Source organism: Protopterus annectens, chromosome 5.part0 (genome assembly GCF_019279795.1).
Source record: "Protopterus annectens isolate FY-2018-M chromosome 5.part0, PAN1.0, whole genome shotgun sequence".
Classification (NCBI taxonomy): domain Eukaryota; kingdom Metazoa; phylum Chordata; order Ceratodontiformes; family Protopteridae; genus Protopterus; species Protopterus annectens.
In genome coordinates, this window is record NC_056735.1 from 413,315,318 (window position 1) to 413,328,115 (window position 12,798).

The 12,798-nt window shown below is 43.0% G+C and overlaps 1 protein-coding gene across 1 annotated transcript in view; it reads right to left on the reverse strand.

Moving 5' to 3' along the window:
- The window catches only part of KDM6A (lysine demethylase 6A), a gene marked incomplete in the record, with an annotated part of 3,528,619 nt that overhangs the window by 1,310,853 nt on the left and 2,204,968 nt on the right, over positions 1-12,798 (reverse strand). The window contains 1 exon segment of the mRNA XM_044072373.1: positions 6,832-6,921. Within this exon segment, the coding sequence (XP_043928308.1) occupies positions 6,832-6,921 (90 nt within the window).

The following is a 12,798-nucleotide window of genomic DNA, read 5'->3' on the forward strand; positions in this document are numbered from 1 at the left end:
GCCCTGCAAGACTGCAGTGGCAAAGCCAGCTCTGGATTTAGAGAAAATTGGCAAATGGTAATGCTTGGTGAAAGTACGTACAGAACTCCAGGTAGCAGCTTCGAGAAAATTGGCAAATGGTAATGCTTGGTGAAAGTATGTACAGAACTCCAAGTAGCAGCTTCTAGGATGTCACTGGTAGGTATGCCTCTGACAAAGGCTGTAAAGGTAGATTCAAACCTGGTGGAGTGAGGTCTGATCCCCTGGGGGATAGGTTTTCCATGGTGCTTATAGCAGAAATGAATGCAATGGCTTATCCATTTAGAAAAGGTTTGCTTTGAAATAGCCTTCCCCTCTGCCCCTGCAACAAATGCCACCAGCAGCAGTTCAAATTTCCTTTTAGGTTTAGTCCTGTCCAAATAGAATCTAAGTTATCTGTGCAAATCTAAGGAATGCAGTTATCTGTTCCGCTTTATTCTGTGGATTGGGAAAGAAGGTTGGCAAATGAATGGACTGATTAAGAGCCACACTGGATACCACCTTGGATATGAAAGATGGATTGGTTCCGAGGGACACCCTGTCCGCATGAAAGATGATGAAAGGCTCCATAGACATAAGGGCCTGTAATTCAGATACCCTTCTAGCTGAAGTGATTGCTAAAAGGAAAGCTGTTTTCCAAGAAAGAAATTTTAAGTCTGCAGTAGCAGCTGGCTCGAAAGAAGGTACAGTGAGTTTCTCCAAGACAAAGTTAAGGTCCCAGGCTGGGGGTGGAGCTCTTCTGGGTGGTCTCAAATTTTTAGCCCTTCTGAGGAACTGCTTGAGCAGTGGATGAGAGAAGAGGGGATATTCTGTGATATAATGAGCTGAAATAGCTCAAGCGTGGATTTTAACGGAGGAATAAGACAGGCCCTTGTGAGGCATTTCAGTTAAGTATTGTAAAATCTGAGGTAAATTGGGCACTGCTATGCTCATCCCTTGAGATTGGTTCCAGGCACAGAATATTTTCCATTTTTCAGCATAAGATTTTCTAGTACTAGGCCTCCTTGCCTCTAAAATGATAACCATCACAGGTTTGCTGAGGGATGGTAAAGGAGAGATTAAGTAATTATCCAGGCTGCAAGGTTCAGTGTTAGAAGCTGAGGGTGCAGAATCTGGTTCTCCTGCTGAGACAGCAGGGAAGGAGTCTGAGGCAGGTGCCATGGAGATAACAGTGACACACTGGGCAGGAGGGGGTACACCAGTGTTGGCACGGCCAGTCTGGAGCAATCAAAATCAACCTTGGTTTGTCCTGTTTGATTTTTAGTAGTACGTTGGAGAGCAGAGAAGGGGTGGCATAGACTGATAGGTGTTTCCAGCTGAGGGACACAGCATCCACTTTCCAGGTTTGTTTGAGGGGAGTCCTTGTGCAAAGTTTGTTCAATTGGTAGTTCTGGGGAGAGGCAAACAGGTCTACATCTGGGCTCCCACATTTGCTTGTCAACATGTTGAAAATCCTTGGTTCCAGTTTCCACTCGTGTGGGTCCATGAGGTTTCTGCTTAGTCCGTCTGTCAGTGTATTTAATTTTCCTGGCAGGAATTGAGCTTGTAGATGCACTTGGTAGCTCAAGGCTGTGTTCCACAATGCCATGGCTAGTCTGCAGAGGGGGTAAGAATGTGTACCTCCCGCTTGTTTATGTACCACATAACAGTGGTGTTGTCCATCTCTACCATTAGTTGTCTTGGAAGAATGTGGTCCTTGAAGGCTGTCAGAGCATTCTGTACAGCTAACATTTCTTTTTGATTGATATGCAGGGGCATTTGACTTGGGTTCCGTTTGCCCTGAATGCACTTCCCTACCAGTTGAGCCCCCCCCCCCCATGCATAGTCTGATGCGTCTGTTAGGGTTTGGGTGGCAGGGGGTGGTGTGAAAGGTAGTCACTTGTTTTGGTGGCAGGCCTCTGCCCACCAAAGGAACTGCAGGCGTAGGCAAGGTACGATAGGAATCACTGTTTCTAGGTCTTGAGAATGTTGACACCATTGGCTTTTTAGATGCCACTGTAGTTTCCTCATAAGCAGTCTTGCATATGGGATTAGAAGAATGCAGGAGGCCATGAACCCCAAGGCTTGCAGTATTTGTCTTGCAGATAGCGGGGTTTTTGTGGCCACTTGTTTGAAGTAGGATGTCAAATGAATTTGTTTCTCTGGCGTGTGGTAAGCCATCTGGGAAGTTGTATTCAACCTTGCTCCCAGGAATATAATTTGCTGACAGAGTACCAGGTGTGATTTCTTTTCATTTATGGTGTACCCCAGACAAGTTACAACCCTTTGTACAAAGGCCAGATGATTCAAAAGTATGTCCTGGCTTTCTGCCTGAATTAGACAATCAGCCAGGTATGGGTATATTTGCCTGCAAAATGCAATAACTGGAGCTTGACACTTTGTGAATACCCTGGGCACAGTAGATGAGCCAAAGGGCAGTGCAGAGAACTGATAGTGTGTGTAGCCTGCTTTGAAGCATAGGTATCTTCTGCAAGATTCCCTTATTGGGATGTGCAGGCATGCTTCTTTTAAATCTAGTGTTGCCAACCAGGCATCTTTGCCTAGCATAGGAAGTAATTGGTGAAGAGTCAGCATCTTGAATTATGGAATCTCCAAAAAGGTGTTTAGAGTAGACAGGTCGCCATGAATTGTCTTTTCTGGGTACCAGGAAAAGTCTCGAGTAGAAACCTTGCCCCTTTTCCTCTTCTGGCACCAGCTGAATAGCCCCCATGCTTAAGAGAGAAAGTACTTGTTTTTGGGCCACTGCCCATTGATTTGGGGGTAGGTCCAGCCACCCGCTTGGTGTTGGCAATGTGTGGAAGTGAAATCTGCATCCCTGGGACACTATTTAAAACCCATTTGTCCTGGGTAATGAGTTCCCAATTCTCTGCATGAAGAGCAATCTTTCCCCCCAAAGGGGCAGTCAGTTGATAAGTGCTTGGAAATTTTAAAAGGAAGTCACTGAGACAGTTTACCATGGGGGGGGGGGGGGTCTTATTATTCCCGGATTTGGAAGTGGAGGCCCCCCCACTGCTTAGTTCTGTGTGCCCCCTTGGACTGAAACCTGGGTTTTTTGTTGTGTCTGGGTTTGGCTTGAGAAGACCTGGAAGGGGCTGGAAAGGACCAATTCTTTGAGGGCCAGTGCCTACTAAACCTAGGAGGTTGAACTTGTAAAAAATCTTTAACAGTTTGCATAGATTTAGCTTTATCTTCCATCTTTTTAAGAACTTCCTCAACCTTGTTGCCAAACAGGCAGTCCTGATTTAAAGGAGCATCCAACAATTTAACTTTAACATGATCAGGCAAAGATTGCTCCTTAAGCCAAGCATGCCTTCTGAGCACAGACCCAGTAACTGCAGCCCTGCAAGAGGCCTCTAATGAATCAAAATTACATTGCAAAGTATGTTTTCACACTTGTTCAGCAGAATGCATTAAATCCTGTAATTCTTTATTTTCCACACAGTCAGGAATCATCATTTTCTGTTTAAGCAGTCCAATAACATGTTGCTGATACTTTAACATATGAAATTGGCAGTTTAAAGCCCTAATGGCCAAGGTTGCAGAAGTGTAAACCTTCTTACCCCATCTATCCAGTGCCCTAGTCTCTCTATCAGAAGGGGTAGGATTTTTAGCAGTAGAAGCCTTAAAGCCCTTGGGCCCCTGTGAAATAGTCTCTGGATGTGCAATAGGATTTTTAAAAAGTAACTTGTGGGACTCGGGGGACCCTGTAGTACCCATCAGGTTTTCTGGGAGCAGGAGGCAGGGAATCAGGGGCCAAACTAGATTCCGAAAAAGCATCAACAACAATGTCTAGTACAGGAGAAGTAGCCAAAGGCCTATGCTGAGATAGGAGAAGGAAATCCCTAAGCCTCTTTTTTGAATCAGAAAAATCCTGGCTTTCTCAGTGGAAATGCTCCCTTAGAGTACTGTAAGGTTTCCCCAAAAGAAAAATCCTCAGGAGGGGAAGCAGAGGGAATGGAGTAGATAAGGGCAAATCCAGGTCATCAGAAGAATCAGAAACAGAATCCTGATCAGAAGATTCATAATCAACTTCAGTCTTAGGCCTCTTAGAAGAGGGGGTTGGCTACCCCTGATTAGAGTTATTAGATCTTCAGCCATTCTTATCATTTGTTTTTTAGGCATAGAGGCCTGAGCATGTGGCCTGGGCGTCAGTTTTTTAGGCATGGATCGAGATTTTGGCCTAAGTAAAGAAGGAGGCGTCGGTTTAATATGCAAGTCTGTAGGCCTTAATACACCCTCAGAAACCGGTGCCTGCACAGCGGCTCTGGACCCATCCACGGTAGAGACATCCGCGGGTTCCATAGTTGAAGCATCTCGCAGCATACCGGACTCCGAATGGGTCTCAGTAGAGGCTTGCGAATCAGAAGTAGCGGGTATCAGGGGCTGCGAAAGCGCCTCACTGAGTACCGGTGAACTGGCGACTGGCTTAGGAGAAGCGCTGTCGGCAGTTTTGGACCTCGGCAACCTGCCTCTGTCTTGATCTTTGCATTTTTTCAGAATCCCGGTAGTCGGATGGCTAACAGACGATATTTCTGGATAATTAAACAGAGAACCGAAATATTTAGAGGCGAAAATATACAGACGACAGATAGTGTGCTGATTAAATAAAGTACACCGACAGCAAGGTATGTCGTGGTCAGGGCCAAGGCAAAGAATACAGTACGAATTAAAATCTTTGAGGTATTTGCTTTCCACAAGTAATGGAATTATCAACTTTTACTGACATCGGTAAGGAGCAAGAAAAAGTTTCCCCAATGGGGTACTTAGCTTTAGTTGAAGACTTTGGTTCTGAAACTCAAAAACGAAAATTTCATGAGGTGGCCGACTGGCACTTGTGAACTGCTTCTGCTTCGGGCACCGCACGGCAAGAAAGCCTGATGTAATGGCATCGGCTGCAATGTTTTATACCCCTGACGACCTGACATCATGGAAGAAGGAACAGCAACTGATGCAGGACCCAAGACTTTGTTAATCAGGCCGACTGAGGGCTACCTGCAAGCAGATAACCAAACTGTAATGACTGCAACAGTGAAACACGAAGAACATCTAGAAAGGGAAAGGTAACAGAATGGGAAGAGGCCAAGAATTTATTTAGGCTGCAGGGTAGAGAATGCCTACCCTATCAAGGACTTGATATCAGCGTATAGGCAAAGAGAAACAGGAGTTTCTTAAATGAAAGGCCAGCACTGGTAGAGTTTTTAATAGAAACTACAACAGAAAATGCTGTTAAAATGAATAATTAGTAGAGCACATAAAATATTGCATAACTATAAGAATCAAGCAGAGGAGCTTAGAAAGGACTGGGAAGAGAGACTGGATAAGCAATTCACAGAGAGGCAATGGGTGGATATATATATATATATATATATATATATATATATATATATATATATATATATATATATATATATATACACACACACACAGATATATATATATATATATATATATATATATATACACACACACACACACATATATATATATATATATATATATATATATATATATATATATATATATATATCTCCGAAATGTGCAACAAAGTCTAGAAGATTTAGGATCTTTGCCTGGAAGTATTTACATAGGTATTTTATACCCCAAGTGGACTCCAAAGAATTTTTCCTCAGGTGGATAAACAAATACTGGAGGTGTGACGGGCAGGAAAGAGGTGGCTGGGAACATTTTTGGGAATGTGGTGAGATGGCATTTTTAGGGATTCCCTGTGGACCACTGTGTCGGAGATGCTGGGTGAGCAGATTGGACTGACTTGAGGAGATGATTTTTTTGAGCTATGAAACAGAATTGAAACTGCCTAGACATAGTAAAGCCTTGTTGAATCTATTTTTGGTGGCTGCCAAAAAAGAAATTACTGGAAAATGGAAATCAAAGCCTTGACCAACTTTATTAAAAGTATTCAATATAGTAACAGAGATAAAACAACTGGAACTGGAACCTTTAGAGAACGGAAGGAGCCAACTACATAGGAAAAAAATGGAACTGTGGGAACAATATATGCAGAGAAGGAACTATTTTTAAGAGGCAAGATTTGAATAAGCCATATGATGCCTAACTGACATTGACTGGATAGATTATAAGTGATGTATACTGTTTGCAACTACAGCAGTTTCAACGGTGCCTGTGACGTATAATGTTTGCAACTAAAGTAGTTTCAATGTTTGTTTTTCATTGATATAAATGTAAGACTGTCTATGTTATATATGATAATTTAATAAAGATGTTTATTGGAAAAAACCTGCAGACTGAAGCAGAGCTAGAGAAAATAAGGCCTTAAAATTAGAGTCCAACAAACACAGGCCAGCATAAGTGTATTGTATACACATGCAAATATAATTGCAATAAAATCTATTGTACACAAATAATTAAGATGACTGAATTAAAAAAATACCAGCAATTTAAAGACGCATACTAAAAATATCTATACTGATTCAGTCTTATGTCAGGGTCATTGTCACCACAATGCCATTACCATGGGAAGACTGCACAACCATCTTAGGAAAAGCAGTTTTCCTTACTAGAACAAACTAATTTCTTGTTCTGTAAGATAACCTTATAACAACATTCAAGAAAATGTTAAGTAAAAAAACAGAACATGCATGTAATTACACCCAATAACAGATTTTTTATACAAAAACATTAACAAGCCACAATAAATTGCATTATCTATGGCATTCTCAGTTTAAAATGTTTATGAAGATTATATTAACTACTTAAAATAAATAATGCCATATCAAAAAAACTAGAAAGCTAAACATTTAAGGAAAGCAAATGGCAGAGATTATTCAAAGTTACCTGCAATTTTGGTGGTGGCAAATACCACGAAGAAATATGTGTTGGATGTTGTGGCACAGTATGTCCTCCTCCCCATGCTTCTGCAGTATTCTGGTAATTTAAAAATAAACAAATAAATAAATAATGCACTAAAATACAATATTTTAGCAATTCATGAGTTTCACAAAATAATCCTAAGAATCCCATGCAGTACCAAACTCCGAGAATTAAGAGATGCCAATTAACTGTGCACACATTTGACTTTAGGAACATCTGAACAGTTACGTACCACATACACAATGTTAATCCTATCCCAAATTTCAATCTAACTACTAAGGGTACATTTTTTCACATTAATAAATGTTCACATCACTGCTATCCAAATATTTTTAAGTTCTAAATTACAAATGCAAAACACGAAGATTTACTTTGAGACTGCAGTATACGGACATGGCATGATGCTGTAGTGGTCAGAATTCCTGCCTAACAGCTCTTTGTTCTATGGCTCAGTTCTAGGCCGCGGTGTCTTCTGTGCAGTCTGCAGCTCATCCCCTCTCTGTACTTTGCCAAGTGCTCCAGTTTCCTCCAGCATCCCCAAAATACATTGTTAGGTTAGCTGGCAGTGCTCTAAATTGTCCACAACTGTGCTTGTGCTGAGTATTTTACAAATGGTTATCATCCAATCAAGCACAACATTTCCATATTGTAACTAAAAAAAATGCTAGGAAAGACTTCAATACTAGCGTGATCCGGAGTAAGACAAAGCAGTTATCACAGAATGAATGCATCAAGCACAAGTACACTAACATTTTACCATCTTCAACAATTAACAGGCCAAAGTATTACTGGAAAACGTTCATGTCCAAGAAGGATAAACCAAGGCTTCCAACAGAGTGGCAATGGATCCAGGAAAAGGAGACGACTGTATCACAGAATGAGTGAACTTTAAAGAGGGTGGCACAAGTACAACTTAAATACTCTGTGGTGCCCCCGCACTCTCACTCCTGAACCGAACTGGGATTTTTTCGTGAAGACATTTGTTTTGGTAATTCAACACTTAGGGAGCCTGAAGACACCTCCAAGAGTATCTCTCAGTCTTCCAAGCATCAGGTGACCGCTGCCAGCTTTCACATCACATACAGAAAAGAAGATAGTAGCTTGGTTGGTCCGACTACCAGAGTAAAGAAAAAAACCCTCCTCTCTGGGCTGGCAAGCACCCTAACCTGATGCCAGTATGACTGGTTATAAAGGGAGCCATCCAACACATTTACATCATTTTTTTTCTTGCCCATGAAAGGTAGGATCCCCATAGATGAACCTTAAGCAAGGGACAAGGTTAGACAGAAAGGAGGCCTGTACGGCATCCCTGCACAGGGTCCTCTGGAAGAGGAGGACAGAGAAATAAGCTGTTACTTAAGGAGAACAGAGGGAATGGGGGGAGGGAAAGAAGACTTCAACTGTCAATACACTTAAACATCAACTTTTATGTTAAGTGTACACATCTGCAGTATGATCTTCGTATTTCACTGTTGCAGTTGGACTTCTGGAATAATTCTCAAATCTGAGAAGAGAGTGGTAAGTGCCTCAAGGAGAAAAGAGGATGCCCTGCAAGATGGCAGTGGCAAATCCTTCTCTGGACTTGGAGAAAACTGACAGGTGGTAATGTTTGGCAAAGGTATGCACCAATGACCAAGTAGCGGTTTCCAAAATGTCTTTGGTAGGTACTCCCCTCAGGAATGCAGTGAAAGTCCTAACAGATTCTGGAGTTTTTTTGCTATGGTAGGTGTAACAAAAGGAAATACAGTGGGAGAGCCACTTGGAGATAGCTTGTTTGGAGACTGGTTTTCCTTCAGAGCACAAGGCAAAGGAAACTCTTCAGATTTTCTGAAAGTTTTACTGCTGTCAAGGTAGTATTGAACTTGCCTGTGTACATCCAAGGAGTGAAGGATTCTTTCCTCCGGGTTCTCTGGTTTAGGGAAGAAAGTAGGCAAGTATATGGCTTGGTTCAGGGAGGTGTCCAGGATCTCCATGGGCATAAAGGAAGGGTTAGTTCTGAGTGATACTCTGTCTGGGTAGAACATAAAGAAGGGCTCCACTGCCATGAGGGCTTGCAACTCACAAGGCTCTTCTAACTAAGGTGGTAGCTAGTATAAGGGAAGTCTTGCATGTTACGTATTTTAAATCAGTGGAAGCAGCTGGTTCAAAGGGGGTAAAGGTAAATTTTTCTTGAACAAAGTTGAAGTCCCAAGGAGGGGTGGGCTGCCTCCTGGGAGGTCTGACATGCAGCACTCTCCTAAGGAACGGTTTCATTAGGGGGTGGGAAAAGTAGGAAGAAAAGTAGGGATGTGGGCTGAAATGGCAAAAGCATGTATCTTAATGGATGAAAAGGACAGGCCTTGGTCCACCAAGATAGTCAGGTAGTCCAAAATGGCTGAAGTGTTGGTTAAGACAGGGTTGAGGCCTTGCTGCTGACACTAAAGAGAATTTTTTTTCCACTTGGCAGAGTATGTTTTCCTAGTACTGGATCTTCTAGACTCTGAAGATATTAAGCACCTGACTACTCACTGAGTGCTCAGGGTAGAATTTTGATGAATAATCCAGGCTGAGAGTTTGAGAGTCTGCAGGCTGGGGTCTACAAGCTTTCCCTGAGTCAGCAGATCCACTCTCTGAGGTAACTGCCAAGGTTTTTTTTTTTTTGGTCAAACTCAGTAGCAGAGGGTACCAGTGCTGCCTGGGGCCATCAGGATTAACTTTGGTCCTTCTTCCCTGAGTTTTAGGACAACCCTTGGAAGGAGAGGAAGGGGAGGAAATGCATAAAGAAATAGGTGGCTCTAGAAGACTGAGAACGCATCTGCCCTCCAGGCTGCGTGAAGTTTGCTCCTGGAACAGTATCTTTTTAGCAGAGTGTTTTCATCGGTGGAAAAGAGGTCTAATTTGAGGGTATCCCCATTTCTGGACTATGCTGAGAAATATTTCCCAATGCAGCTGCCACTTGTTGGGGATCCATTAAGCGTCTGCTGAGGCAGTCTACTAGAGTGTTCTGAGCCCCAGAAACATATTGAGCCATCAGGTGCAACCCTACAGCATTGGCTGTCTCCCAGATCTATACTGCCAGATGACCAAGAGGTTAGCAGTGGGCGACCCCTTGTTTATTTATCATGACTGCTGTGCTGTCTGTTTTGGTAAGTAGGACCCCTGGATTTTAGTGACCCTTGAAGGCCGCCATGCCCTTCTGTACTGCTAATTGTGTCACAGAAACCTTCTGGTTTCAAAAAGTGCATGGCCTGTCGCCATAAAATTCTAAATTTGGATGCACACACTATATACTGTTTAGGGCCATCTCATTTTGATTCTGAAGTATTGTAAGGCCTTAAATTCATGAGCCTTGACAGAAAAAAGTTAATTTTAAGGGGTTTGCTACCCCCTAAACCTGCTTCGACAGCCTCTGGGGCTCAACCCCCACCAGAAAAGTTGATAAGAAGGGAGATTCTCTTCCTAAAGAGTCAAGAAAAAGATCTCCGAACCAGTGTTACCTTTTGGTTCCAGTATTTGAACCTCCCATTAAAATTGCTAAAGTATCGGATCTGACCACTTTGGATCGGAGACCTAGATAGCAGAAATCTCCTCAGATTCGATCACCTCAGCTGGTACTGGATCCTCTCTCTTCTCAGTTCTTCCCCCTTTTTGGAATCACCGAGACGACACTCTTAAGACACCCTCAACAGCATCATCTGTTCGATCATCCAGGAGTCTGATGGAAGCCGATGTGGACAGGATGATGAGTAAATTCCTCAAGACACAGATTCAAATGGAAGTCAGTGTTCCTGGAGGCCTTTGGCACTGGCCCATCTAACTCCTGTGTACTTCTATTCCCTATTCCCTTCTCTTCGGATCTGAACCAAACAGTTGAAGACTGAATGAAAATAACCTCAGATTAACCAGTTAAGGTGATGTTTAGTAAGAGTTCAGATTTCAAGAAAGATGCTTTCTTCCTCAAGACACCCGATATAAGGAATTCTCTGACATCCAACCAGTATACCAAAGTCTTAAGATAAGGGGTAAGTGCTATGTTGCATGTCAGAGACAAACAGACGTTGGCTATGAAAGTGATGTCTGCACTTACCCAACCTAGAACTGACTGGCGCACACAGTAATACCCCTGGTACACAAGAGGGAAGGAAGCTTTCCAGACCGACATATACCACCAGACAAGGAGGTAAATGTATTATAGGGGGGGACTGAATGCTGCAATATGGAAGAGAAGGACATCTAAGGTTATGGAAAGTTCTTACACAACTATTCTATATCCTTCTATTCTTATGTTGCAGTATTCACAACAGTAGGGAGAGTACCCAAGCTTTAGGTAGGAGCCTGGAGGGCAGGGTTTGGAGGTAGGATCGATGAGACCCTGTAAAACAGACCTAGCAAACCCAGCCCTGGCTCTAGAAATCAAATCTAATTTGTAATGCTTGGTAAAAGTATGTACAGACCCACCAAGTGGCCACCTCCAAAAATGGAAGCGTAGTCAGCACCTCTATAAAAAGGCTGTAGAAGCAGCTGCCCTAGTGGAGTGAGCTCTCACAGTGGAATTTAACTCTTTTGCATGAAAAAAATAGTGAAAGGAGATTGCTTTACAAATCCAAGAGGCAACTGACTTTTGACACTGCCTTCCCCAAGGCCCTGGGGTGAAAAGAAAAAAAAAAAGCTAGTCAGACTTTCTGATGTTTTTGGTCTTGTCCAGGTAATACCTTAGCTGTCTATGAACATCCAAGGAATGTAAAGTTCTTTCTGAGGAGTTTTAAGGCTGAGGGAAGAAAACAATTTAATGGTCTGATTCAAGGAGAGCTCATTAACCACCTTAGACATGAAAGAAGGGTTGGTCCTGAGGGAGACGTTGTCTGTGGAAGACAAGGTAAGGAGGGTTTAGCCATAACAGCCTTGATTTCTGAGACCCTACTGGCAAATGTAAGGGCAACCAGCAGTACTGTTTTCCAAGTACACAGTTTAAGTGATGCTGAGTGAGCTGGTTCAAATGGAGGCAGAGTGGGTTTTTAGAGTACAAAATTAAGGTCCCATGATGGAGGGCTAGGTCTATGAGGGGGTCCGATATGAAGCACCCCTTTTAAGAAGAGTTTTACATCTAACCTGAATGCCAAATGCGGTATCAAAGAAAGGCAGGCAGATATGGCTGACAAATGCACTTTTACAGAAGCATACATCAGTCCTGAATGTAGAAGCTCACACAAGTAAGAAAGGACCATGGGTATTGGAACAAGATAAGGGTCCTTGGTTTGTTCTTGAGACACCATCTGGAGAATTTTTTCCATTTAGATACATCATTTTTCCTGCTACTATGTTTCCTGGTCTCCTGCAGGACACAGAGTACATCCTCTGAATACAGGTGTCTGAAGGGGATCAGAATTCTATCACCCATAGGGTCAGTTTGAGGTTTAGCACCTGAGGGTGGATGAGTGTTCCCCTGTCTTTTATGAGTAGGTCGAACCGGTGAGGTAACCTGTGGTGATTGCCCTTGGCAATTAGATGCAGTAGGGCAAACCAATACTGTCTTGGCCAAAAGGGGGTCACCAGCAGGATTTTTGGTTTGTCCCTTTGGATTTTCAGAAGGACCTTTCGAATCAGTGTGAATTGGGGGGGGGGGGGGGGAGGGGGCATAAAGAAACATCACCGGGCAAGAAAAAGAGAAGGTTTCCACCTTCCAAGCTTGTGGATGTGGGCTTCTGGTGCAAAACAGAGGCATTTGTCTGTTCTGTGAGGCAGCAAACGGATCTGCCGGAGGGATAACCCACCTGTGAATAAGATCCAAGAACACCTCCCTGTGAAGCATCTATTCATGAGACGGTGCTGGGGTTCTGCTGAGGGTGTCTGTCATCATATTCTCTGCTGAAGGAAAGCACACAGCTAGCAGGTGAACGTGTAGTTTTGCTGCTATGGACCAAATCTGGATTGCCAAAGTGCAAAGTGGATAGG